Genomic DNA, 24982 nt, shown 5'->3' on the forward strand with positions numbered 1-24982 from the left:
CCGGAAAAGTTTTCCCATAAGCAAAGAAGTCCATTACTATGAAAAGCGCCATTTGGGGTGGGGTCAGAGGGATGGGAAGGCATTGAGGCTTGGAGGCCGAATTTTAGGACCAGAGTTCCCAGGGATTTCTACAAACCTCATTTTAAGCTGAGGTCAGAGTGGTGTTTTGTGTTGTTGTTTTACCCCAGAGTTGGGTAACTCCAATACAAGCAATTGGGTTATTTAAATTTTAATTTTGGCAGGGGGAGAGGGAGGGGTTGAAGAGAAGGTTATGTAAGAAATCTGGTTGACCATCTTCAAACAGTTTTCTGGGACTGCTCCCTCCCCCGGAGGAAAAAAGTAGCCAAGGGCAGGTTTTGGTTCCCTTCGCCGTGCCACCCGGGCCAGTGCCCTCCCTGCCCCCGCGGCTGGGCACCCCAGGTCACTGCGGCTGCAGAGGGCAGAGCTCTGGCCTGGGCGCTCCCGAAGGGGCAGGTGGGGTCCAGGCCCCCGCCGGGGCGGCGGGGCAGAAGGCGCCGCTGGGGGCCGCCCGTGTGCCAGCTTGGCCAGCCCGGGGCTGCGCCGTGCGCTCCCCGCTCGGCGCTCCGAGACACCGACACCGGCGGCGGCGGCGGCGGCGGCGGCGGCAGCACAGTGTCTCCTCCGCCGCGGGGAGGAATGCGGAACCAGAGCCCGAGCCGAGGCCGCCGGAGCCCGGGCGCCGGGGCTGCGAGGATGGCTGGCGCGCCGCTCCCGAGGACCATGGCATAGCGCCTGGGTCCCCGCCCTGGCCAGCTCGCGCTGCAGCCCGGAGCCTCCCCGCGCCCCGGCCCCCGCCCCCGCGCCCCCCATGCCGCACCGGCGGCGGGCGGCGAGGTAGCCCTTCGTCCCACCCCCACCTCTCCGGCCCCGCTCCCCCCACCCCAAGAAGATTATTTAGAGAAGCGGCGGCGGGGGCAGCAGCAGCGGCGGCGGCGGCGGCGGCGGAGACAGCAGGAGACGCCGGGAGCGAGCGCCGGGCTCCAGCACCACCCATGGCGAAGGAGAAGAAGAGGGCTCTGCTCGAGCTCCTTCACCGAGACGGCAACCAGCTGTGCGCGGACTGCGGGGCACCTGGTGAGCCGAGTGGAGGGGGGCGCAGGGCGGGCTGGGGGGAGGGGGCCTCTGGGCCGGCCCGTCCCTTTCTGCCAGCCCGCCGGCTACCTACCTGTCTGCCAGGATGAGCCCTCCCATGCCCGGATGGGAGACCTCCTGGGACTCTCCCTACCCCCCCCCCCCGAGATCTGGGGGGCCCCTTGGCCGGGGGGAGAGGGTAGCCCCCCCCCCACACACACACACACTGGGGGAGTGGGTGGGCGCCTTTGCTAGACCTCTCGGAGTCTCCGCCCTTACCCCTGGGTACCTTCCTTTCTCCTCCAGACTGCGGGGTCCTAACCTCACCTTTCTTACTCCCTTTTGGGCCCTTGGGTACCACTTCGTGCTACCCCCTAGAGGGGAAGGTCATATCCTGGAAACTGGGAGCGCTGCACCTGTTTGCCCCCTTACCAGCTTGGGGGGGGGGGGTTAGGTGTGTACCCCTTCCCTCTCCCCTGTAGCTCGTCTCTCTATGTGTAGAACCTGTCTCCCCTTGGAAGTTTCTCTTTCCCTTTAGGGTATGGAAGTTATCGCTATGAATGGGGGGCTGGGGGAAGCCCCGTTCTCTGACGGGATTCCCTGGGACCCCCATCTCTTCCTCGCCTTCCTTCTTCCTCCTTTCCTTCTCCCTCCACCCCCTCCTGCTCCGATGCGTGTTTTGCTTTCACACATTGGCCCATTGCAAAACAGCTCCCGAGAAAAGAGGAAATCGTGGCGGGGTGATTGGGGAGGGAGGGCGTCTGAGTCCCACGGACATCCAGCCCAGGAGAGGAAGAAAGGGTGTAACCAACTCCTAGTCCATCCTGCTCATCCCGACTCTGTGTGAGCCTGAGTTTGAATATGCGTCTTTGAGAAAGGGATGGGGGAAGAAATAAAGACATCCTCTCCCATCCCCAGTTTTGAAGGGCTGCACAGATAAAATCCAGAGCATGCGGAGGCAGCTAGGAGTTCACCTGTATCCCTGGGCCTACCTGGAGATGTTATCTGAGGGACCATCCCCAAAGCCCTGCGCTGTTCACTAAGAGCGGGTGAACTTGTTTTCCATCAACTGGAGAAGAAACATCATGTTTCTAATGGGAAGAGAACTGGACTAGACTCTGTTCAGAGCCTTACTGCCATTATACCAAGTCTTGAACTTGAACTAGTGGCTTTGCCCAAAGGGCACTTGGTTTTCTCATTATAAAATAGAGGGTTGATAGAAAATAAATTCACTGGCTCTTAGTTGATTTCTTTGCTTCCCCCCCCTCCCCCAACATTCTGTGGGATTCTGTAAAAGAAGAGAGTTGGGAGTCTTTAAGGCGAAAATGAACCTTTGGAGATCATTTAGGTAGCTAGTTGATGAAATGTATACAAGCTGGGCCTATAATCAGGAAGACCTGAATTCAAGTCCAACCTCAGAACCTTCATAGCTGTATTTACTCTAGGCAATTCAGTTCACTTTCTCTATCTGCCTCAGTTTCATTAACTTTAAAATGGGGATGATAAGGAAAGTACTTACCTGAAAGGGTTGTTGTAAGGATCAAAAGCACCTGGCACATAGAAGGTGTTTGTAGTAGGCACTTAATGAACACTGGTTTTTTTCTCTTCCTCACCTTCCTTAAATAACTCCTTTTTACAGCTGAGGAACTAAGGCCCCCCCGGAGATTATGTCAACAATTCATGTAAGCAAGCATTTATTAAGCGCCTACTTTCTTCTAGGCATTATAATGCTAGACATTGTGCCGAGCACTGGACATACCCATGGTACCACTGTATACCACTGGACATAGCCTTGCTTAAGTCCACTCAGGTCGTAAATGTCAAAGCCAGGATTTGAACTCAAGTCCTCTGATCCCAAATGCAGAAAGAACTCTTTATCATCAGTCAGTCAACTAGCATTTATTAAGTACCTACTATGTACTTGGCACTATGCTAAGCTCAGGGGCTGCAAAGAAAGATAAAAGACAATCCCTGCCATTGGGGAGCTCATAATTTAATGAGGGAGATAAAACACAACTTACGTACAAAGAAGATATTGACAGGATATGTTGGAGATAATTTACAGAGGGAAGCCAGTAACATTTGTGCCGTACCATGTTGCCTCAGAGCTCCCCACCCCCAAGTCCACCAAGGCATGCAGGTTCCATCCGAACCAGGGAAGAGGATTTTGAGCTTTCTCTATCACTCTTCTCCTTCTCCTGCCATGACTTATAGGGGCCTGGACTCTGTTGGGGCTGGAGTGTTGAGGTGGACCAATTACAGCTATACCCTTATATCTTCTGGGCTCCTCTGGGAGACATTCACCCACCAGCCAGAAGCTCTGGTACTTGCTATGGCTTCCAGAGAAGCCTTCCCCATAGGTTTCATTTGACTGAGTTGGCAGCTTTCCTCATTCTCCCCATACCCCCTTCATCCCTGCCGGTATCCCTGCCCATAGTTAATGTGTCCCCAGGGATGGGGATGATGAAAGTAAGGGGCAGTTGTTTAGTAAGGCTGTCTGAATGCAAAGTGTCAAGTGACTTTTTAGCACCACTAGGCTAGGTCTTTATACCATATGGTAGGGGGAGGGAGGGTAGGAAGAGTGGAAATTGACAGAAAAAGCAGAACTAGTCCTGGGCCACCTGATGATAACAGGAATGACAAAGGTGGTTTTATAATCCCTGACCTTTCTCCCCAAAGAAGACTCATTTCACTTGGCTGTATTTGTTCTGTTGTCAGTAATATCATCAGTGTGGGGAACTCTTCCTATGGAAAATCTTTCTACCGAGTCAGAGCTTGAACACTTTTGTTACTTAGAGGCTTAAGAAATGTGGATGGGGGGTGGGGGGGACACTGACTGCCTAAGCAAGTCATAGAGCCAATTCGTGTCAGAAACAGGATTTGAATGCAGATCTGCCTGATTCCCTTTAGCTACTGCTTTATACCATGCTGCCTCTCTTCTAATAGCATGGGATATAGTACTTTACATGTAGAATCTCATTTGATCCTCACAACAACTGTGGGAGGTAGATGTTGTCATTATCCCATTTTGCAGATGAGGGACAGAAAGTAAGAAAGGTTAAGTGATTCAATATAAGTGATACTTGGGTCTTCCTCCAAGTCCAGGGCTCTATCCATTTTACCACCTGTGTATAACTCTGTGTATATATAATATACATATGTGCACATACATACATGTACATGTTTGTGTGCATACACACTTCCAATCAGGCCCAGGGCAAACTCCTGTTTGCTTCCATATTGCTTGGGATGATCTCAACACATATTCATATACACACGTATACAATGCATTATGCATCTGCTTATAGCTACATATATTTATTTTTTAATTAAATGTATATTATGCATCTCTGTGTGTATATGTGTGTGTACACACACATACAGAGAGAGAGAGAGAGGGCTTTAATTTATTGGCACATAGGTACTCTTCTCACTGGCATAGGTTGCAGCCCACCTTCATCTAGACATCCTGTGTGACTCTTCTCTGTGTCTTTCTGTAAATCCTCCCTAAAGAATGAACCCAATGTCCTGGAGGCCTTGCTCTAATTCTTTTAATAATCTGTGGATATCACCAAACCGACCCTAGGCTGTCCTTCTGCCATTCCTCACTCTGGTGATAGGAACAGCCTTATCTGCTGCATGGCCTTTGTCTTCTGCCTCACTTACTTCTCACATGTAAGTCAGTCATTTTCCCTAAAACAATGCATTTTGTTTTCCCTTCACCCATGCCTTTCCACTGCTGAGTCCAAGTCTCAGTCACACATCTTATGCTTACTACCTAGGGGATGACCTTGGGCGAGTCACTTAACCTCTGTTTTCCCTTGTTGAACTAGATGGCCTCAGGCCTTTTTGATTTTAACCACTTGATCATTGCTACCTCAAACCTACCTCACTCAGGTGCTTCGAGGACACATAATCTTGATGGTGTTTGTTGGCAATTACCCTCCTTTGAATGAGGGAGCTCCCTTACCCTCAGAACCCTCTCCTTTCCTATCTGTTATGTGGTTGTTCCAGATGTAGGTCTGTGATTCTATGATCCTTCCAGCTGTGAGTCTGATTTTAGGAGGCAGAAATGTTTGGATCTGAATTGGTGGAGGGAAAGAGCACACGAGCAAAATGACTTTGATGTATCTAAGTAAATGTATTTTAAAATTGTTTGTTTTTTTAAAATATGTACACACATTTTATGAGGTCCCCAAAGTCTTAGTGTGATTTTAACTTTTAATTGCTTAAGCCTACACTAGGACTTTTGGGACATTCTAAATATAGCAATGACCCTGGAACTGGGTGAAAGGACATTGTTTATAGCCACAAAATAGTTGTTAAGAGTTAATTAATTAATTAAGTTGTTAATCAACCAAGCTACAAGATCTCAAGGTGTCATTTTGGAGACCTGGGGCGCCATATTTTATAGCCTTGCGAAGGTGAGTTACAGAGTGAGGTTTGTAGGTGGAGGGGAGAAAAAGCCCAATACTGACCCCAAATACCTTAAGCATCCCTACCCTACAGTGCTTTTGCATCAAAATCCACAGAATTGGTACAAATTGTGTGAATTGGAAAACTAGGAATGCAGAGAAAGTGAAGTTGATAACAAAGCAGATAGATGGAAGAAAGATTTTTTTTAGGAGTCCTCAGGGCCTGACTCACCTGTGTGTTGATAAGAGGCCAGATCCTCATTAATTTTTAGATATTGCCCAGAAATAAGCTTAGCAGAAATTCTTACTTTCCCATTTCTTCTTGCCACTGCCTCCAACTGTATTTCTGCTTGTCCAAAGAGTATTCCATGCCAAAGTAGAGGGCTGAGGAGAGGGGGAACGCAAACAGGTCATGACTTTGGCCTAAATTCATTGAGGGGACACTGGGGTAGACCTGTTTTGTATTCTGTGCCCATGCAAAAGAGAGAGTATATATTTGCTATTAGGAAACTGTGTTCCCTCTGTGTTCTGCACGAAGACACTCAGACCATTCCCTCACTCAATAACGAGGAGCCCAGTATCTGCACACTAGATTATTTTTGCCTAGGAGGATACAAAGTTCACCTTTTGTGCCCAGCCCCCTCCCCCTGGCAGTGGTGGTGATCATGGCGGTAGGAAACCCAGCCCTTGATACTTGGGTTTATGCAGTAAACTGGGCTGACTCATGGCATGAGCTGCACTGTGCGTCAGCAAAAGAATGCATCCCCCGCTTCTACCCCCAAGGCTCACCTCTGTGCAAAGCCTGGCATTGAGGTCTCCTGCCTAGTTCTCTGTCTTTGTGTCTAGATGCTCTGGAGATGAGGGATGTCTGGGTAAGGGGGTTCACATCAGAAATCCAGAGGAAGGAAGTGGGATTCACCAGATGTCTCTCCTCCTGTGCATCTCTGCCTGCCGCTTTCTGGGATGTAGCATCCACCCCCATCAGTCCTTGATGTGCTAGTCTGCCCTTTTCAGATATTGAAAATGATTCCTTAAAGTGGGACAAATATATTACTCATTGGTAGAGTAGGTGGTCCCCTCAATTGTGTGATTTTGAGGGGTGCAGGGAAGATTAGGTACTGCCAGGAATTTTGGTGGAGGGGTGTATGGGTACACACAGATATATATTTGTGTATATACACATAAATATGTATATGCACATATACACACATGTATATTCATACACAGACCAGGGGGTGGGAGTAGTGGTAGGGGGGCAGGTTTCCAGAGAAGAGGAGTAGAAAGGAATATAGTAGATGAGCTGAGGCTGCAGTATATTTCTGCCTGCATGCCTTTGCAAGGTGATTCCCCATTTATGGAATGTATTCCATCCTCACATCTGCTCTTGTGATCCCTAACTTCCTTTAGAGATTCTTTTTTTTTTTTTTTTTGGTGGTGGGTCCCTTTGCCAGTCTACTGAAGCCTATGGACCCCTTCTCAGAAAAATGTGTTTGCTTTGGTTTTGAAACTGAATCTTCCTATCTTGCTTAGGCTGGAAGGAGAGCAGCTACTCATGGCCCTGATCCCAATATTGATCAGGACTGGAGCTTAAATCGGCTCCACTTTTCTTACCTGGACTGGTTTGTTGTTCTTTAGGCACCCTGGTGATCCCCCCACATCAACACACTTCCCCAGGCAACTCACCACATTGGTGCCTGCCTTCAGTCATCCAATCAGCTAGAATAACTCACAACTCCCAAACACAAGTGACCCACCAGCCTGAGCTTCCCCCAGTAGGAGAGATTAACAGCTGTTCACAGTGCCATAATATTGTTTTTAATTGCATAAAATAAATTGAAAAGGATTACAAAGGAAAGCAATTACATTGAACTAAAGATGTGATTTTATTCCCATCCAAGTCATAGACCCCCTGAAATCTATCCACAGACCCCTGCTCTAGAGCCTGGCTTAGTTGCCACCCACTATAAGGGGTCTTTATTGATGCCAGTGTCAGCAGGGATTATTTTATTCTTCAGTTACAAGAGACCTCCCAAACTTGGAAAGAACACTCCTTAGAGCTCAGGGCAATTCCATCTGAGCAAATCTTGGGGTGAGGGGAAAAAGAAGAACTAATGATGACTCTTCTCTCTTGCCCCCCAAACCCAACCCTGTCACAGTCTCACTTTTATATTTGGATACCTGGCCTCGGGCACACAGTAGTGCTTACTGTGTATTTGCTGATGGATTGGCCTCCCACCAGTTGTTTTCTGTTCCTCTTAAAATTTTTGTTGTTGTTCAGTAGTTTTTTAGTCATGTCTGACTCTTCATGACACTATTTGAGATTTTCTTGTCAGATATGAAGTGGTTTGCCATTTCCTTCTCCAGTTCATTTTACAGATGAGGAAATTGAGGTAAACAGGGATATGCAACTTGTCCAGGGTCACACAACTAGTAAGTGTCTGAGGTCACATTTGAACTCAGGTCTTCCTGACCCCAGACCTGGAACTCTATCCACTGCACCACCTCCCTGCCCCATCTTAAAATTACTTTGTTCATTTGTATATTACCTGTATTTACTTTTCCATGTACATGTTCCATTCCACCACTAGAATGTTAACTACTTGAGGATAGAAACAGTTTTGATTTTATTTTGTTTCCTTATTGCCTAGCACCAAGCACAGTGTTTAGCACATAGTGGATACTTAATAATTATTTGTTTGAATTAATTTGTTAACGTGTCTCCCCAGAAATATATTGATGTCATTACAGTATCATTCATTTAGATTCCAGTGAAGACAAAGCATCATGGGGCAATGGGAAGATGCTGGAATAAGGAGACCTGTACTCCAATCTTGACTTTATTACTATTTTGCTTTGTGGCCCTGGGCTAGTCACTTTCTCTGGGCCTTGAGTTTCCCCTTCAATAAAATAATATTAGATGATTTCTGAGCTGCCTTTCAACTCTCAAGACCCAAGGATCCCAGATTCTGATTTAAATAGTCTCTGAACTCTACTACCAGTGAGGGGACTGTGGGACCCTGCCTTCGGAGGACTTCCTGGGAGGGGTTGCCTCTCAATATTGAATTACCGTTTCAGTAATGGCTTCATGTCTAGTTCCCAGCACGTGAGGCACTCCATCAAACTGGGTGGCCGTTTCTAAATCATGTGCCTGACGTGTCAGCAGGCCTCTAGGTTTCCCTTGAAAACACTTTCCAGCCCAGATCCATCTGATAGGGGTTGTAGCTTACGATGAAGCCATCTGATTGGAAACTGAATCGACTACAGCAAGTGCTGGAATATAGTGTAAGGCAGGGGGAAGGGAGAAAGGGAGATGTGCTATTTTCTGAGTTTTCTTACTAGAAAGGAATGAATATTGGATTCCTTTCCCACCACCCTCGATGTACAGACACACACACACACATGAACACTCAAACATGTGCACATGCACACACACGCTCATGCACACACCTTGGATTTTTACCAATCAATGCATATGATGCTCAGGTCTTTTGTAGGGCGAGTTAAAAGGGGATGGATTTTTTTTTTCTGGTGACAGCTTTGTTAAGTTACTCAGTTGCTTTAGGGTTTCAACTGAAATAGCTACTGAATTCTTTGATCTGGTCTGATCCCCTTAAACTAAACCCCAGGCTAGATCAAAATCATGCTTTGGTGGGGGGGGTGTCAAACTATCTAGGCTGGTCTCCCTAGGCAGGAAGGGGAGGTAGGGCAGGCTCTGGAGTGACAGCCGTGATTGAGAACAGGGCTGGAGATAGAGGAAAAAAGGAATTAGGAGGGTTTTCCCAGAACACATCCTTTTACCAGGACTCCAATGTTAGTGCATTCTTCCTCTCTTCTCCTCTCCTCTCCTCTCCTCTCTTCTCCCTCCCTCTCCACCTCTGTTCCTCTCCTTTCATCTTTCTTATTTCCTCCCATCCCTTCTTCTCTCCTCCCTTCCCTCCCCTCCCTGGCTCTCTCTGCATCCCCTTGTTTCCCAGACCCCCCAGCTTTGCACCTCAGCTACCATATTTGGAGGAGGGGAGGGGAAAGAATCCTGGGAGTGTACAGTGAAAGGAATTATCCATATGGGTCATTTCCTGGCAAAGAATGAGAGTAAATCTGCAGTAAAAGCCAGGAGCATCGGTACACATTCCAGGCAGAGCTGCCTGGCAGAGGGTGACTCCTTCGTATTTCCCACCAAGCTGGCCTCTGTGTTTCCTGTTGAGGTGATGGTCACTGTAGTCCTCACATCTCAAAGCATAGCTAAGAAGTTCTCCTGTGGTGATTTTGTCTCTCAAGAGGCATGTACTTGGCACCTCCTGGTGTGATGGAAAGAACATTGGCTTTGGAGTCAAAGACCAGGGTTTACAGCCCTAGTCTGACACTGAGCAGGTCAATCAACAAGCATTGATTATGTTCCTCCTGTGGATGTGCGGGACACTGTGCTTAATGGGACTGATAAGTGGTCACCTTTGTGACCTTGGGCAAATATCAGAGACTGTAACTGGAAAACACTTTCCAGCCCAGATTCATCTGATAGGATACAGAATTACCGAAATGCTGTTTCTTCATCTGTCAAATGAAGGAGTGGAACCAGGTCCCTTCTGGATCCTTATGTTCCCATGTGCTTCATATGGAACCTTAAGTAGAATGCAGTTTATTCATTCCTGTATCCCACGCCGAGAACTTAACACAAGACCTGGGACATAGGAGGAGTTTCATAAATGCTTGTTGATTGACTGGTTGATCTCCCTCCTCTGCTCCAACTACAGACTTCCCTGGCTTCTTTTAAGTCCCAATTAAAATCCCACCTTCTACAGAAAGCCTTCTCCAACCCCTCTTAATTCTAGTGTCTTTCTTCTGTTAATTATCTCCCATTTATCTCATGTATGGCTTGTTTGTATATGTTTGTTTTCATGTTGTCATCTCCCCCATCAGACTGTGAGTATGTTGAGGGCAGGGTCTGTCTTTTGCCTCTTTTTGTATCTCCAGCACTTAGCGCAGTGCCTGACATATAAAGGGCACTTAATAATTGTTTATTGATTGGTTGGTTAGTATGGATTGATTGGTCAGCCAGCTAAATTTTAGGTTGTTACCACCTGAGGACTTGAGATCTGTGACAGTAGTAGGGGGTGGGGAAGGAATAAGCTCATCAGGTAAGTGAATTTTCCAGATAACTGACATTCACCCCTTAAAGCACTTACAGTTTTTTGAGTTTTAACCATTTAAATGGAAATCTTTCTACATGCTTCCCCTGTGTACTGGGAATTATCTGTTTGGTAAAGAAAATTTATTGAAGCTGAGTGTTTGGCCACAACAATTCATCAAACAAAGTGCACCAAACATAATTTAACCTTTTCTTGATGACTCAGGCCTACCATTATGAATCCCATCTTTTCCTGAAGTGCAACTGTGGTCATTCCCCTCCCCTGCCCGAAAATGGTTCGTGACTACCCATGACCTAATGTAAAGCCCTGGCTCATTAGTTTGGCAGCAGCTCTCTCCAAATTTTGGCTCAGATCAACCTTTAAAATGAACTATTTCCTGTTCCCTGAATGCACATTCTATCTGATACAGTGGATAGGTGTTCTAACTCTACAATCACAAGTTCTGAGTTCAGATTCTGCCTCTGACACCTATTGCCTATGTGATATTGGGTAAGTCACTAACTTCCCTGGTTGTTTGGTTTTTTAATGCACAAAATGAGAGAGTTAAACCAGATGGGCTCTGAAGTCCCTTCACAACCAAAGAGCTATGGATCTTATGGCTGTTTCATTGTTGTTTCCCATTTCTCCACATTTGCTCATGTTGTTCTCTCTTGCTAGAATATGCTCCCCACTCCCCATTCCCACTCTTTCAGCATCTTTCTGTCTTTCAGTACCGAACTCAAAGCCACATCCTTTTTGAGGTCTCCCTACCACTAGAAGAGAGCTTTCTTCTTCCTTTTTCCGTATCTTTACAACAATTAAATTTGTAAACCATCATTATGTATAATTGGAAAAAAAATAAAATTCTATTAAGTGGGAAAAAATTAAATTTGTAGCACTCATAAGGCTTATCATTTATTACCTAATACTTGTAAGAGGAGGAAGAATAAGTATTTATAAATCACCTACTATGTGCCACATGTTGTGCTAAGCACTTTTTACAAATCTTATCTCATTTGATCCTTGCAACAACCCTGGGAGGAAGGTACTATTTTACTATTGAAAAAACTGAGGCAGACAGGTTAAATGACTTGCACAGATTACACAGGTATAGTAACTTTCTGAGACAAGATTTGAGTTCAGGTCTTTCTGACTCCAGACCCAGCATTCTATCCAATCGGACCACCAGCTGCCTCAGTACCTTGATCTGTGCTACTTATCTCCCCTATCAGGTTGTAAACTTTTGTTTTATATTATTGACATAATGATATGTTTGTATTCATGGTCTTTTGCAGTGGATGGGGCCATTGGCCTCTGTGTTGCGTTAGCTCCAAGCGTTCCCTCAATTGTTCCTTCTCACACATGCCAGGGTGCTCTCTTTCCTTTCATTTTCTGCCTCATTTCCATATTATTTTGTAGGTGAGAACTCAAAAATAATTTTAAGCCTGTCCTTCCTATTCAATCCCACACTTATTGAGTGCTTGCTGTATGCACAACCCTGCGTTAAGCACCAGGGGAAGATACAAAGTATAGCGAAGACATTGTTCCCTTCCTTCGTGGGCCCCCCTGCCTTATATGGCAACATGGTTCGATGGAAGTGAGTATTAGGTTTGGAGTCAGGAGACTGGGTTTGAACACTGGTTCTGCTCTCCGAAAACAAACAAAACAAACACTTGTATTTTTATTTTTTTTTCAATTAGCTATTGATCACTTTCTTCAGGAAGTCTTCCATGATCTCGCTATTAATAATAAACTTTTTCTCCCATGAAGCTTATATAGTGATTGAAGTGCTTTCTCTACAAACCTTCAAAGTGTAATATAAGTGTTAGTTGTTGTTAAAATTATTAATTCCTTTATATGTTATGGTTATAATACCCATAGCATAATATGTATTATATGTATATATTATTTAGTACAAATAATATATATTATGTATATAATATATAGTACGTATATAATACATATATTGTACTTATAATACACAGAGGAATTAAACATTGTAAAAGAATAATAATCTATGTGTGTCATATATACAGGATTGAGAGCTAAAATGAAACTTCCCTCATTTTACAGATAAGGAAACTGAGGCCCTGAACAATTAAATGACTTTCCTATTGTCATATAGGTAGTAAAGAGCAGAGTCTTTGGGCTTTGGGTTGGGGGATGGTAGAGGGGGAAGAGTGGAAGGGAGAGAAAATAATTGACCTGAAGGCCATGAACTGTTTTTTTTTTTCCTTCCTTCCTTCCTTCCTTCCTTCCTTCCTTCCTTCCTTCCTTCCTTCCTTCCCACTCATGGACCCATTTCCAACTCTGATCAGTATGGAAGTTTTGACCTGCTCCATTTTTCAGGTGGGGTTAGTTGATTCCTCCTTAGACAATCTGGTGGCCCCTCATTCCCAGGGGCTTACCATATTAATATTGAACCTATACTGGACACTCACCTAAGCTATAGCTCAGAACTCCTGAGCTCCAGAGATCCTCCAGCCTCAACTTTTCCAACAATCAAGGATTATAGGTGGGTGCCACCACATCCAACTTATTATCACCATTTTAAGGATAGTGAAACTAAAATTCAGAGGAGTGGAATAATTTGTGTAAGGTCACATCATTAGTTAATAGCCCAGCCCCTCTGTTGATCAGCATAGAAGCTTCAACTTACTCCATTTTTGACCTGGGTCAGTTAGCCCTCCTTAGCCAGCCTTTTGGCTTTAGGCTACTGTAGCCCGTGACTCTTGAACTCAAGCTACACTCAGTCTTTCTAGTAGCAGGGACTGCACATACCTGCCAGCACTCCTGGTGAACTTGTCTGTTTCATTGTCTGATAATTATTTTTCATTATACAACTAGGTCTCAGTTAGTACAACATAATGAATCCCTGAAGTGGTCACATTATTTGAATTTAGACTATTCAAAGTTGTAATTATATCTAAAATATGGTAATTGACTCCAGCTTAGTGGAAATATGCAATGAAAATTCAAAAAATGTGACTATGTCATAGGATGTTAATCACACCTTTCTGCAATTGGTTTCCTTTCCTCTGTATCTTATTTGATGCATTTAAAAACAATCTTCTGAGAAAGGGTCTGTAGGTTTCCCTAGACTGGACAAAGAAGTAATATAAGGTAATTTCCAAAGGTACCTAACTGGGCACTAATGACCATCCACAACCACTCCTTTCACTGTAATCCCCATTCCCGACCCCCCTTAAGGGAAGCAAGTGTGCCGCCGTGGAAAGAATACTACATGTAAAATCAGGGGATTTAGGTTTGAATTCTGATTGCCATTTTCTAGCAGTGTGACCTTAGGCAGGTCATCATCTTTAGGCCTTGGTTTCCTTATCTGTGAAAAATAAGATGGCCTTCAGAGTTTTTTCCTGATCTAAATCTGGGATCCTTTCAGGTACCCCTATTTTTGTAGTCTTTGACATCCATTCTTCCCCACTAAAATTTTTAAGACTTCCTTTCTCCCCGGACTATTTAGATTTTAATAGGGAGCTTTTAAAGTTTGAAAAGCCTTCTAAAAGCAAAGAAATGCCTCTCTTAAGGGGAATGTCAGGCCCCATAAAAGGAAACAGGAGCACCATTTGGGGGATAAAGGGACTTCTCCAGCCAAATCCAAGGTCACCCTCCCCACCCATAAGCAGGCCCAGAAACCTAAGATTTGTGGTCCATAATAAGGCTTGTCATTCATTCTCTTTTCCTGGCATCAGTGTGGTAAGAAATCCCACTATAGTCCAGTGGTTCTTAATCTTTTTTATGTAATCCATCCTTTGGGCAGTCTGCTGAAACCTGTGGACACCTTCTCAGAAGGATGTTTTTAAACAATTGTGTTTAAAGCGTAAAATAAAATAGAATTACAGAGGAAACCAATTATATTCAAATCATGATGTAATTTTTTTTCCCATCCAAGTTCAAGGGTCCACACACTCATAGACCCAGGTAAGAATCCCTGACTTTACCCACATGCCCATTATTTGTGGGCCCTAGACCAGGCCTTCAAATGAATCAGGCTTAATCACTGTTGAATACATTCAGCCTTTTCCTCTTCTAACTACTCAGATTTTCACAGGCATTCGAAGGAAGTGGTACACAGAGGCAGGTACCTGTGTATTCATTGCCGAGGAGGTCAGGCGTGCTTTTAGAGTGGGAAAACTGCAGTCTGACGTTTCCCTTCTGACCTATGCTGCATCACTCTCAGGTGTTCACTGAGCGCCCAGGTCTGCATGGCACTGTACCTGGTAAGGAGGCCAGGTCCTCAGCAGGTTTCCATGGCAGTGGAGAGACTCATTGTTCAGGTGCGTCCCTTGTTTCAGGATTGGTCACTTTTCTCATGGTCAATCTGAGGTGAGAGGCAATCAGGAGCGTCTTTGGCCAAATCCTACCGTTATCCCAGGGGCATGCCAACAATATAATTTCTGCAAAGAGATCCCTGCCTCCCTATGTCCCACTTTCTTCATATTCCCAGGGAAACCTAGATGGGTGAATGTATATTTGTGTATATATGTGTCTGTCTGTGTCTGTGTACATTAAGGCAAAGCAGACCCAAAGAGGAAAGAAGAAAATGCACCTTCTCTTCTTTGCAGAAGTGGGGAGCTGGGTGTGAAAAAATGCAGATAAATTGGAAATGTTGGTTAGATTTGCTGAACTATTTGGGGGTTTTTTTCTTTTTATTGTCACAAGGGATGACTTGGTGGTTAGGGGAGGGATACATTCAGAAATGATGGAGATATGAAAACAAGACAGGAATAAAAGAAACTCTTTCTAAAGAAAGCAAGGCAGAACTTCATAGTTATTAGGAAATTCATCCTGGCTTGACTCTGATTCGTGGACTGTTGTGGGATAAAACTCTCTTGAGTCTCAGTATCCATCTTGGGGAAACCTGAAGGGTCCCTTGAGATAGAATTGATCACTTGCAACATGTTCCAGGTTCCCGGACTGAGGGATGTTGCAGGACCATTGTCAGATTCTTGAGGACAGGGAACAGTTTCTTATTTATCTTCTGTATCTGCCCCAATCTTTTTCTGCTCCTAGCAAAGTACATGGGGATACATAAGAATTGTTTGTTGAGTGGAGGAATGTGAGAATCATGATACGCAAAAGTATCGGAAAAGTATAATTTTGGTTTAAGAATCTCCCTGTGCCTCTTCCCTTCTCTGCCTTCCTCCTCTTTCAATCTTTCCCCTCCCTTCAGCCCCTATCTACATACATATACACATGTAGGTGTGGGTGTGAAGAGAGAGAGAGACAGATAGACAGAAGAAATTCTTAAACCAAAAGATGCTTGTTATGTGGAGAGAGAGAGAGAGAGAGAGAGAGAGAGAGAGAGAGAGAGAGAGAACGAACAGGGGAGACCGACACAGAGAGAGGTAGAAAGAGACACAGAGAGAGAGACAGACAGACAGACACACACACACACACACACACACACACACACACACACACACACATAGAGTGGGGAGAGGAGAGAGAGAGAGAGAAGGAGAGAGAAGGGCGGGGGACAGAAACAGACACAGAGAGGTAGAAGCAGACATAGAGACAGAGAGAGAAAGGGGTAGAGGTAGAGGTAGAAGCAGACACAGAGAGAAACTGAGAGACAGAGATAGAAACAGACCCAAAGAAGTAGAAACAGAAACACAGAGAGAGAGGTGGAAGCAGACACATACAGAAACAGAGAGACAGAGGAAAGAGACACAGAGAGATAGAAACAAACACAAAGAAATGGAAACAGAAGCAGAAAAGGAGACACAGAGAGGTAGAGAGAGAGAGAGGTAGAAACAAGGAGAGACAGAGAAATGGGAGAGAGGTATTCAATCCTTTCAGCTAAATGTCTCCTGAGCCGCTGTCAGGAAGAACCATTTCTTTTTACGGTATCTTGAATATAGCTCAGACTACCTGATGCCATCAGCAGAAGCTTCCCTCATCACCATGCCTCCCAGACGTCGGCTCACAATGATGCTCTGTAGAGAAGTTGTGATTGATCTGAGTCTGGAGAGGGTATCTCTTTGAGCCACAAATGACTCATCATCAGATACAATAAGACTCTATCAGCAGGCAATATTTATTAAAGGAGAACCACAAGAAAAGGGCACTGTTTAATCCAAAGGAATGAATCACTAATGGTAGAATTTCAGGCAGTGGATGGGTGAAAATTTCCTGGTGAAGGATCTTAGAATCATAGATAGAGTTGGAAAGGACCTAAGAGGCCACCTAGTCCAATACCCTAATTTTACAGGGGAGGGAACTGAGGCCCAGAGAGGCTTAAATGATTTGTCCTACAGTTACACAGAGTAAGCAGAGACAAGCTGGGATCTTTTACCGGATCCTTTGACTTCAACCCATCATATTGTTCCTTAAAATCACACCATATAGAGGTAATCCTTTAGTCTCATACTCTGATGAAAACTGATGGACTTTTAACAACCCCTGAAGTGTTCTTTCTAAGCTTCTGAGAGAAGCTGCCCAGGGGCCCAGCCTACTCTATCAGCAACCTCCAGCTAGGTAGTCTTATGCTTAGTAAACTGTAGCTTTCCCCTCACACTGTTGACACCGTTGACCTTCACCCTGTACTTGCCCGTTGTCTGGTGTCTCAGGCCTGTGGTGACTGTGTCCGGCTGCTTTCTGAGAAGTGCCCCCAACTGCCTTCTGCTAGTACCTCTGACTGAAGCTGGAATATCAAGGGTTCAAACAGCAAGAGTTCCCTGGAAGTAAGAGGGGAGCCAGCAAGATCATTTGCTTCACTTAACAGCCCCAAAGCACTAGGTAGTTGCCCACCACAGCAAGTGGCAAAGGTTAGGTGCTGGGCTTCTCCGATAGAAAAGAAAGTCATAGCTTTGACGTAACTGTTGCTGCTGTCCTGTTAGTGTAAATAATTGAGAACTGAATTAATTGTCATTTCTAGACTCATTCTCCAAGTGAACCCTAGTAAGAGTTTTGCCATTCATTCTCTGCCTGGGCTCTGGGTGTCTGCCCTTCAGGTGGGGGTAGTGGATGATACAATCTGGAACAAGAGAGGGATGTTAGGACCCAGAGTAGTTCAAAGTCAGCATGGAAAGAGCACTTTGACTTTGAAATCTAAGTTCAAATGCTTTCTTTGCCATTTACTAGCAATGTGACATGGGGCAAATTACTTCACTTCCCTGGACCTCTGCTTCCTCATCTGTCAAGTGAGAGGGTTGGGCTACATGGCCTCTGAGGTTCCTTCCTGATATAGAGCTCAGATCTGATGAGCCAGCCAACCCTCCCATTTTACAGGGAAGGAAACTAAGACCCAGGGAGAATAAGTAACTTACTCAATCACCCAGGTAATATGATAGCCCAGCAGGATACTTTTTCCATCATATCACACAGGGAGGAAGAGGAAGGACCATCTTTAAGATCATTATTGGGGAATTTTATAAATAAATTGGATTTAGAATAAGTTGCATGGTCCAGGAAGGCATACACCTCATACACCTCCACTGTTCTTTACAATCAGCTGCTTTTTTTCTGCAGCAATAGTACTAGATTCTCGGGAGATGTTGCTTGAGAGGCATGGAGATACAGTAGGTAATGGTAAGTACTTCTATAATGCTTTAAGATTTGCAGAGGCATTTATGTATGTTACCTCTTTTGAGTCTCACAACAACCCTGGACTGAAGGTAGGTTTTGTTATTATCCCCAGTTTACAGATGTGGAAACTGAGGCTGAGAGAGGTTAATTGACTTGCCTGGGAATGACATAGATAGTAAATATCTAAGGCAGAATTTGAATTCGGGTCTTTCTGACTCCAAACTCAATATTCTTTGCCTAAGCACAGTACCTGGTACATCATAGGTTCTTAATAAATACTTATTGACTGACTTGGCTATGCCCTCTGCCACGTAGTTACTTGGAGTCAGAAAGATTTGACTTTCAGTCCTGCCCCAGACTCTTAACTGGGTGACTCTGACTCTGGGTAAGTCATTTGAACTTTTCTAGGTCTCAGTTTCCTTATCTGTGAAATGGGCATAATAATAGCACCTGCCTCATAGGGTTGTTGGGAAGTTTACAATGAGGTAATATATAAAAAGCCTTTGCAAATGTTAATGTTCTTTGTACATGTGAAGGCTGTTATCATTTCATTAGCAGCAGATTTACCTTCGTAAGTGAGTTTCATGAAAATGTATTTGAATTTCCTGAGCCCACAGTGACCAGGCCATGTGGGGGACAACTGAGAAATCTGCCTACTATTAAAAAAAAAAAATTGGCAGCAGGCCCCGCACAGAGTAAATTACCCACCCTCGGTTAAATAAAAAAATTACGATCCTAAAAGATGCCTTCCTTGAAATCTCACTGGAGTCCCCTGTGAGGGGGTGGTGAGGTGGAGGAACCGTCTTTTGTTCTAGTGCTAGATGAAATTGTTTTATTCCCCGGCCCAGGGGCCTGTAACTGTCTTAACTGTGAGATACTTCCTGAACTGAAAGCAGGTACAGTGCAGGGGCTGGGGAAAGCTCCAGCAGTCCCTCCCTAGCTCTTCCATGTTAGGGGGGAATTTTCCAGAGTTCCACATTTGCTTAGTAGATTTTGGTGGCTAGCATTCCAGTGTGTGCCTTGCCTGTTATTCCAATAAGAATGTAAGTTCCTTCCGGAGGTTAGGGAAGTCCTAGCTTTTCATTTTTTCCCTTCCACACGCTGCTTCTTATACTGCACTGATACTTGTGCCATCAGAGGGTCCTCGCTTGGGAGTTGGAAGGAAACTTAGAGATGACTTGGTCCTCACAACTTCATTTTATTTTATTATTATATTTTATTTTGATATCCATATTATCTATCATATTTTGTTTTGAGACTTAGTTTCCCTATTTTGCCAAGCCTGGAAGAGTGGTAGCCATCCACGGACCTGATCCCAAAATAGATCAACATGGGAACTTTAACTCCTCTATTTTTCTGGCCTGGGCTGGTTCATCCCTCTTTTGGCAGTGTGGTAGCCCTTCACTCCCTGGGACTCAACATGTTGGTGCCAGACAGTGAGCATACCAATAGGCTTTGGCCCTGATACTACTCAGAACTCCTAAACTCAAGCAATCCCATTGACCTCAGGGACTATGGGATGGATCACCCATCAGGTCCTCTGACTCCACATGCTGTGCTCCTTCCCCTTGAAAGATCAGAGCAAAGAGAGACTTTAGAGATCCACATCTGGAGTTTTATAGAAGAGGAACCAAGCTCCTAAAAGGTGAAATCATTTGTCTAGAATCACAGTTGGAGGATGAGCTGTATCTAGTAACTGAGGCATCCTGACTCCCATTTCCAAGATGAATCCATGATATCAGGCTACATTCATTCATTTGGTGAGTGGCAGAACCTCTGAGATGAGTGATAAGAAATGAAATCCAGGTCTCTATATTAGGCATTATCCAATGGGAAGAATGGAGAATGGGCCTCCTCCCTACTTACTGGCTCCTGTGGCCCCTAGCATCCGGTCTTATAGTGCTCGGTGTTGACTGAGTCCTAGTTGACAATGTTTTTTAAAGGCCCAAGGTAAGGGAGAAGTCAAATCCTTTGGCTAAAAAATTTTCTGTGAATTTCACTTATCTATCCTCTCCTTTCTCTCCATTGCGTTGTCTATAATACTAGAATTTTTATGCCACCATGCAGGTTTTTCCTTTAAAAAAAAACACCTTTTTTTTTTTAAACTCACAAAATATGGGCTATCAGTTTGTTCTCTAGAAGTGGCAGCCTTAATGGAGAAAGACCTTCTGGCCCCTTCCTGGAAATGAGCAGTCTGTAGAGTTAGGGTTGTCATAGCCTGGGCTGTGGGTTCTTCAGAGTTCAAGCATTAGATTGAATCTAATACTTCTGGGGAAAACGTCAGAATTCCTTCTTTCTAGGCCTTTGGCTGACCCCAGGATGGTTGATGATTTGGCATCTTTCCTCAGGGACAGGGACTAAATTTGGGATTTTGTTGATATTAGGAATTTCTATCAATGCAGGTTTGCACTTAAAGCTGCCTTGCCAGGTTCACACAACCAGTATGTGTCAGAATGGGAACTTGAACCCAGAGCTCTCCTGGCTCTGAGGCCATTTCTTTATCCAGAAATACCTTTGTATCCCTTCATTTGCCCTCCCCCCCCTTAGAAATATTTGCATCTGCCACTGGATATAAAGTAACAAAGCACTGTACTTGTGTTTAGGTTTTATCATTCCCTCTCTGGTTACTTTCTCTCAGCCCGTTTCTCTCAGATCGTTGGTTTAAAATACTTCCTGGTTTTCTGTTGGATCAGCATTTAGTAGAGAGAAAGCCTCCTGATGCATGTGGCCCAGCCAGAGTTCTCAGCATAGGCCCTGCAAGGCCGTTCCTGGCTCTGGTCACTGGGAGTTGGGGCCAATGTTTGGAATGCAAACAGGCCGTCCTAGCAGGGCATGACTAGGGCCAGGTGGGATTGTGGCCAGGCTTGGGGGGCTCAGGACTCCAGTCTGCACGGTCTTGGCCCGGTAAGGGACTTGATTTGGGAAGTAAATTGGGCTAGTGAGATTGGATACAGTTTAGCAAGTGTCTCTGCAAGGCCCCTGTGTCATCTCTTAGCCATTCCCATGAGAATAATATCCAGCCTTATATCTTATTCTGGATTTTGCTGCTGCCAAATCTACTTGTGAAAGAAGGAAGAAAGAAAGGGAAAGAGGAAGGAAAGGAGGGAAGAAGGCAGGAAACAAAGAAGGAAGGAAAGGTGGGAGGAAGGGAAGAGGAAGAAAGGAAGAGAAAGAAGAACAGAAGGAGGAAGGAAAGGAGAGAGAGAGAAGGAAAGAAGGAAGGAAGGAAAGAAGGAAGGAAGATACTAAGCACTGTGTTAAATGCTGTTTACAAATATTATCTAATTCAGTCTTCACAACAACCCTAAGAGGTGGGTACTATTTTTATCCCCATTTTATAGTTAAGGAAATGGAGGAGGACAGAGATTTAAGTGACTTGTCCAGGGTCACATGACTAGTAAGTGTCTGAGGGTGGATTTGAACTTAGGGCTTCCTGACTCTAGGCATAGCATTCTATCCACTGTGTCATCAAGCAGCCAGCATAAAAATGTGACTTCCACTTTCTACCATTTGGGTCCTGGCACATTCCTCTCCTGTAATCTCCCTCTCTGCCAATTTGTGTCTCTGGCTCTAACACAGTCATCACCTCCAGCAAGTCCATTGGCTCGCTTGTCCACATTATGTCACAGCTTAGATTTAGACCTGGAAAGGATCTTAGATTTCATTTAGTCCAAGAGAATTGTGACCTGCCCAAGGGCACACAAGCTTAAGACCATAGATGTCAAGCTAGAAGACTTTAAAGGCCGCCATGTCCAATTCCTTCATTATGCAGATGAGGAAACTGAGGTCTAGAAAGCCATTAAATGGCTTGGCCAGGTTCACCCAGCGAGGCTGTAAATAGCAGAGTTTGGAATTCAAACCTGCATCTCTCCTCTGATTCCAAATCTGCAAGATGCCTCCCATCTGCAATACAGTGATTCATCATTGGGGGCATATTGCATTTTAAGCAGCCTCGTGTCATTTGTCCTGGGCTGAGTTTCTGTTCTCAGGAGATTCTAAACTCCTCAAAGGAAGGGAGACATTCTGCTTCTGTGCACCCAGGGCTGTGCCCTGAATGTTGTCAGATTGCCTTGAACTTTTACTCACCTGGCTTGGCCCCTCCCCTGGGGGTTGGATTTTGCCTTGCTCTGGCAGGTGGAGAAGTGGAGAGATCCGGAAATTCCGTGATGTGCCTCGGGCCAGGTAGTTGATTCAGAGCCAGGGTTGGGCCCAATGCCAGGCTTCTCACTTCCTGAATCACTTGCCTAGGCATTCTCTGTCTTTCCCAGGACCCAGTGAACCTTGTAAGCCTCGGGCTACCTGCCTGGGTAATGTGACAGCCTATTCTGTTGGACTCTCCTGCTGGTGGGGCTATGAAGGGGATTGGGTTGAATTGGGTTTTACAGATGAGGAAACTGAGGCCCAGGGAGATTTAGTGACTTGTCCAAAGTTACACAAGTAGTGAGTGTCAGAAAAAGGATTTGATTCCAGATTTTTCTGACTTCAGAACCATTATTCTTACTGAGCTGGGTTCAAGTCCTCCCATTTGTGGTATGTGCTCACTGTGTGGCTCTTAGACATTACATGAGTCCTTTCGGTGCCCCCAGACAACTCTCTAAGACTGGAAATGAGCTCATGGGAGCCTAGATGTAGTGCTGGAAGAGGCTCCAGAGATCATCTGGTCTAAACCCCCATTTTACAGATAAGTAAACAGATTCAGTGCTAAAGTCACACTGTTAATAAGTATCACAAGTGGGATCTGAACCCAGGTCTTTTGACTCCAGAGCTAACAAGTTTTCCTACTGCACCATGCACCCTCTATGCCAGAAAGGAGGGGAAGGGAAAGGAACACACACACACACATACACACAGACATACACACACACACACATACATACATACACACACATACACACGTACCACCTGCTATGTGCTAGCTGCTATACTAAGTACTTTTTCTAAAGATTATAGAGCACCAGGCTTGGTATCAGGAAGACTCATCCTCATGAGTTCAAATCCGGCCTCAGATACTTACTGGCTGTGATTTTCTACATTTTTTGGAGCCCCCTACACTCAGGTTCTACTCACAGGCACACACTCAAGTACCTCAAGCAGAGCTGAAGACAAATCAACTATAAGCTCCGACACTTAATAGCTGTGACTCTAGGCAAGTCATTTAACTTTGTTTGCTTCAGTTTCCTCATCTGTAAAATGAGCTGGAGAAGAAAAGTGCAAGCCATTTCAGTATTGCCAAGAAAACCTCAAAATGGGGTCATGAAGAGTCAGACAACGCTGAAACAACTAAACCACCAAAACAAAAATCTCATTTGATCCTCACAACAACCCTGGGAGATAGATGCTGTTATTCTGCCCATTTTACAGATGAGGAAAATGAGTCAAACAAAAGTTAAGTGACTTGCCCACAGTCACACATCAAGGAACTGTCTGAGGCTAGATTTGACCTCAGATCTTCTGACCCCAGACCTGGGCTTCTATCTACTGTGACACCTTACTGCCTGATCAAGGGACAAGCTGATTTTCAGGTTGGGGCCAGTAATAAATGGCAGAAGCCTCATCTGTACCATCTTGTGTCTAATTCTGTCTCCCCCCTGTTGGTCCTCAGAAATCTGCTAGATGTACTGCAAGGACAAGTGATGTCACACATTATCTACTCCTACTTCTTAATTTGCCCGATTATGAAATTTAGGACCCAGAGAGATGAGGTGAATTACCGCAGATGACATGGCTCACAAGTGGCAAAGCCAAGATTGAGACCTAGGCTTTCTGAGTGCCCTGAGCCACCTATGGTGTTCCCCAAATTACATGGTTGGAGGCAGGCCAGTTTGGGGAAGGAGAATGAAGGGAGTGCAACATATGGGTGGAAAACAGAAATTACCCAGTGATAGGGAGGAATGATGAATTTCATTTCTTCTTCATTTTTTGTATTTATAACCCCAAGACCTAGCACACTGCCTGGCACCTAATATGGTACTCAAGATGAGCTTGTTGATTGTGTGAAGGGAAAGGAAAGGAAATAAGCATTTATTAAGTGTGCTGTGTGCTAAATGTTTGACACATATCTCATCTGGTCCTCACAACAACCCTAGGAGGTAGGTGCTGTCATTATCATCATTTTACAGTTGAGGAAACTGAGGCAAAAAAAGTTAAGTGACTTAAGTGTCCGAGTTTATAATTGATTTGTCTTCAGCACTGCTTGAGGTACTTGGGTGTGTGCTTGTGAGTAAATCTGGGTGGAGGGGGCTCCAAAAGACATAGAAAATCACAGACCCCCAACTCAAATTGCTTACTGTTTGCTTGAGGAGACAGAGGCAAACAGGAGAGACAACCAGAGGGTCTGAGCAAATTCCAAAGAGTGAAGGAATAGGGTCTGCAGAGATGTAGCATGCACAGCAAATGAATGAGCTGTGTGGGATAAGATTTAGTTTGGGAAGGCTTCTTGGAGGAGGTGGGCTGAACCAGGAAGGAAGTGAATGATGTGGCCTGACTGAACAGTTGGGAGGCATATCCCAGGGAGGAGAAAGAATGTGAGCATAGGTACAGAGGCATGAATGAACAAGGTAACTGTTAAGGGAGATGGTAAGATCAGCTTTGCTGACTGGAGTACAAGGTGAGGTGGGATAAACCCTAGGGGCTGATTGCTGTCTTGGATGCTAGCCATAGATGTTTTAGTTGCTTGGTTTGGGTTTTTCTTTGTAGGCGGGGAATGTATGCCAAAATTAGACAATTATCTCCACAAATCAGGGATTATGTCTTCTCTTAATTTTATATCTCCCCCAGCACCTAACTTAACAAGTGTTTGTTGAT

At 44.9% G+C, this 24982-nt stretch overlaps 1 protein-coding gene across 2 annotated transcripts in view; it reads left to right on the forward strand.

Annotated features, from left to right (window-relative positions):
- Window positions 1-517: 517 nt before the first annotated feature.
- The window catches only part of ADAP1 (ArfGAP with dual PH domains 1), a 163986-nt gene continuing 139521 nt past the window's right edge, over window positions 518-24982 (forward strand). The window contains exon 1 of one of the 2 annotated variants that reach the window (XM_072597780.1): window positions 518-1095. In XM_072597780.1, the coding sequence (XP_072453881.1) occupies window positions 1014-1095 (82 nt within the window). In that variant the 5' untranslated portion in view covers window positions 518-1013. The remainder of the gene's footprint in view (window positions 1096-24982) is intronic. The other variant, XM_072597779.1, reaches the window with a different exon arrangement.

Source organism: Notamacropus eugenii, chromosome 3 (genome assembly GCF_028372415.1).
Source record: "Notamacropus eugenii isolate mMacEug1 chromosome 3, mMacEug1.pri_v2, whole genome shotgun sequence".
Lineage (NCBI taxonomy): Eukaryota > Metazoa > Chordata > Mammalia > Diprotodontia > Macropodidae > Notamacropus > Notamacropus eugenii.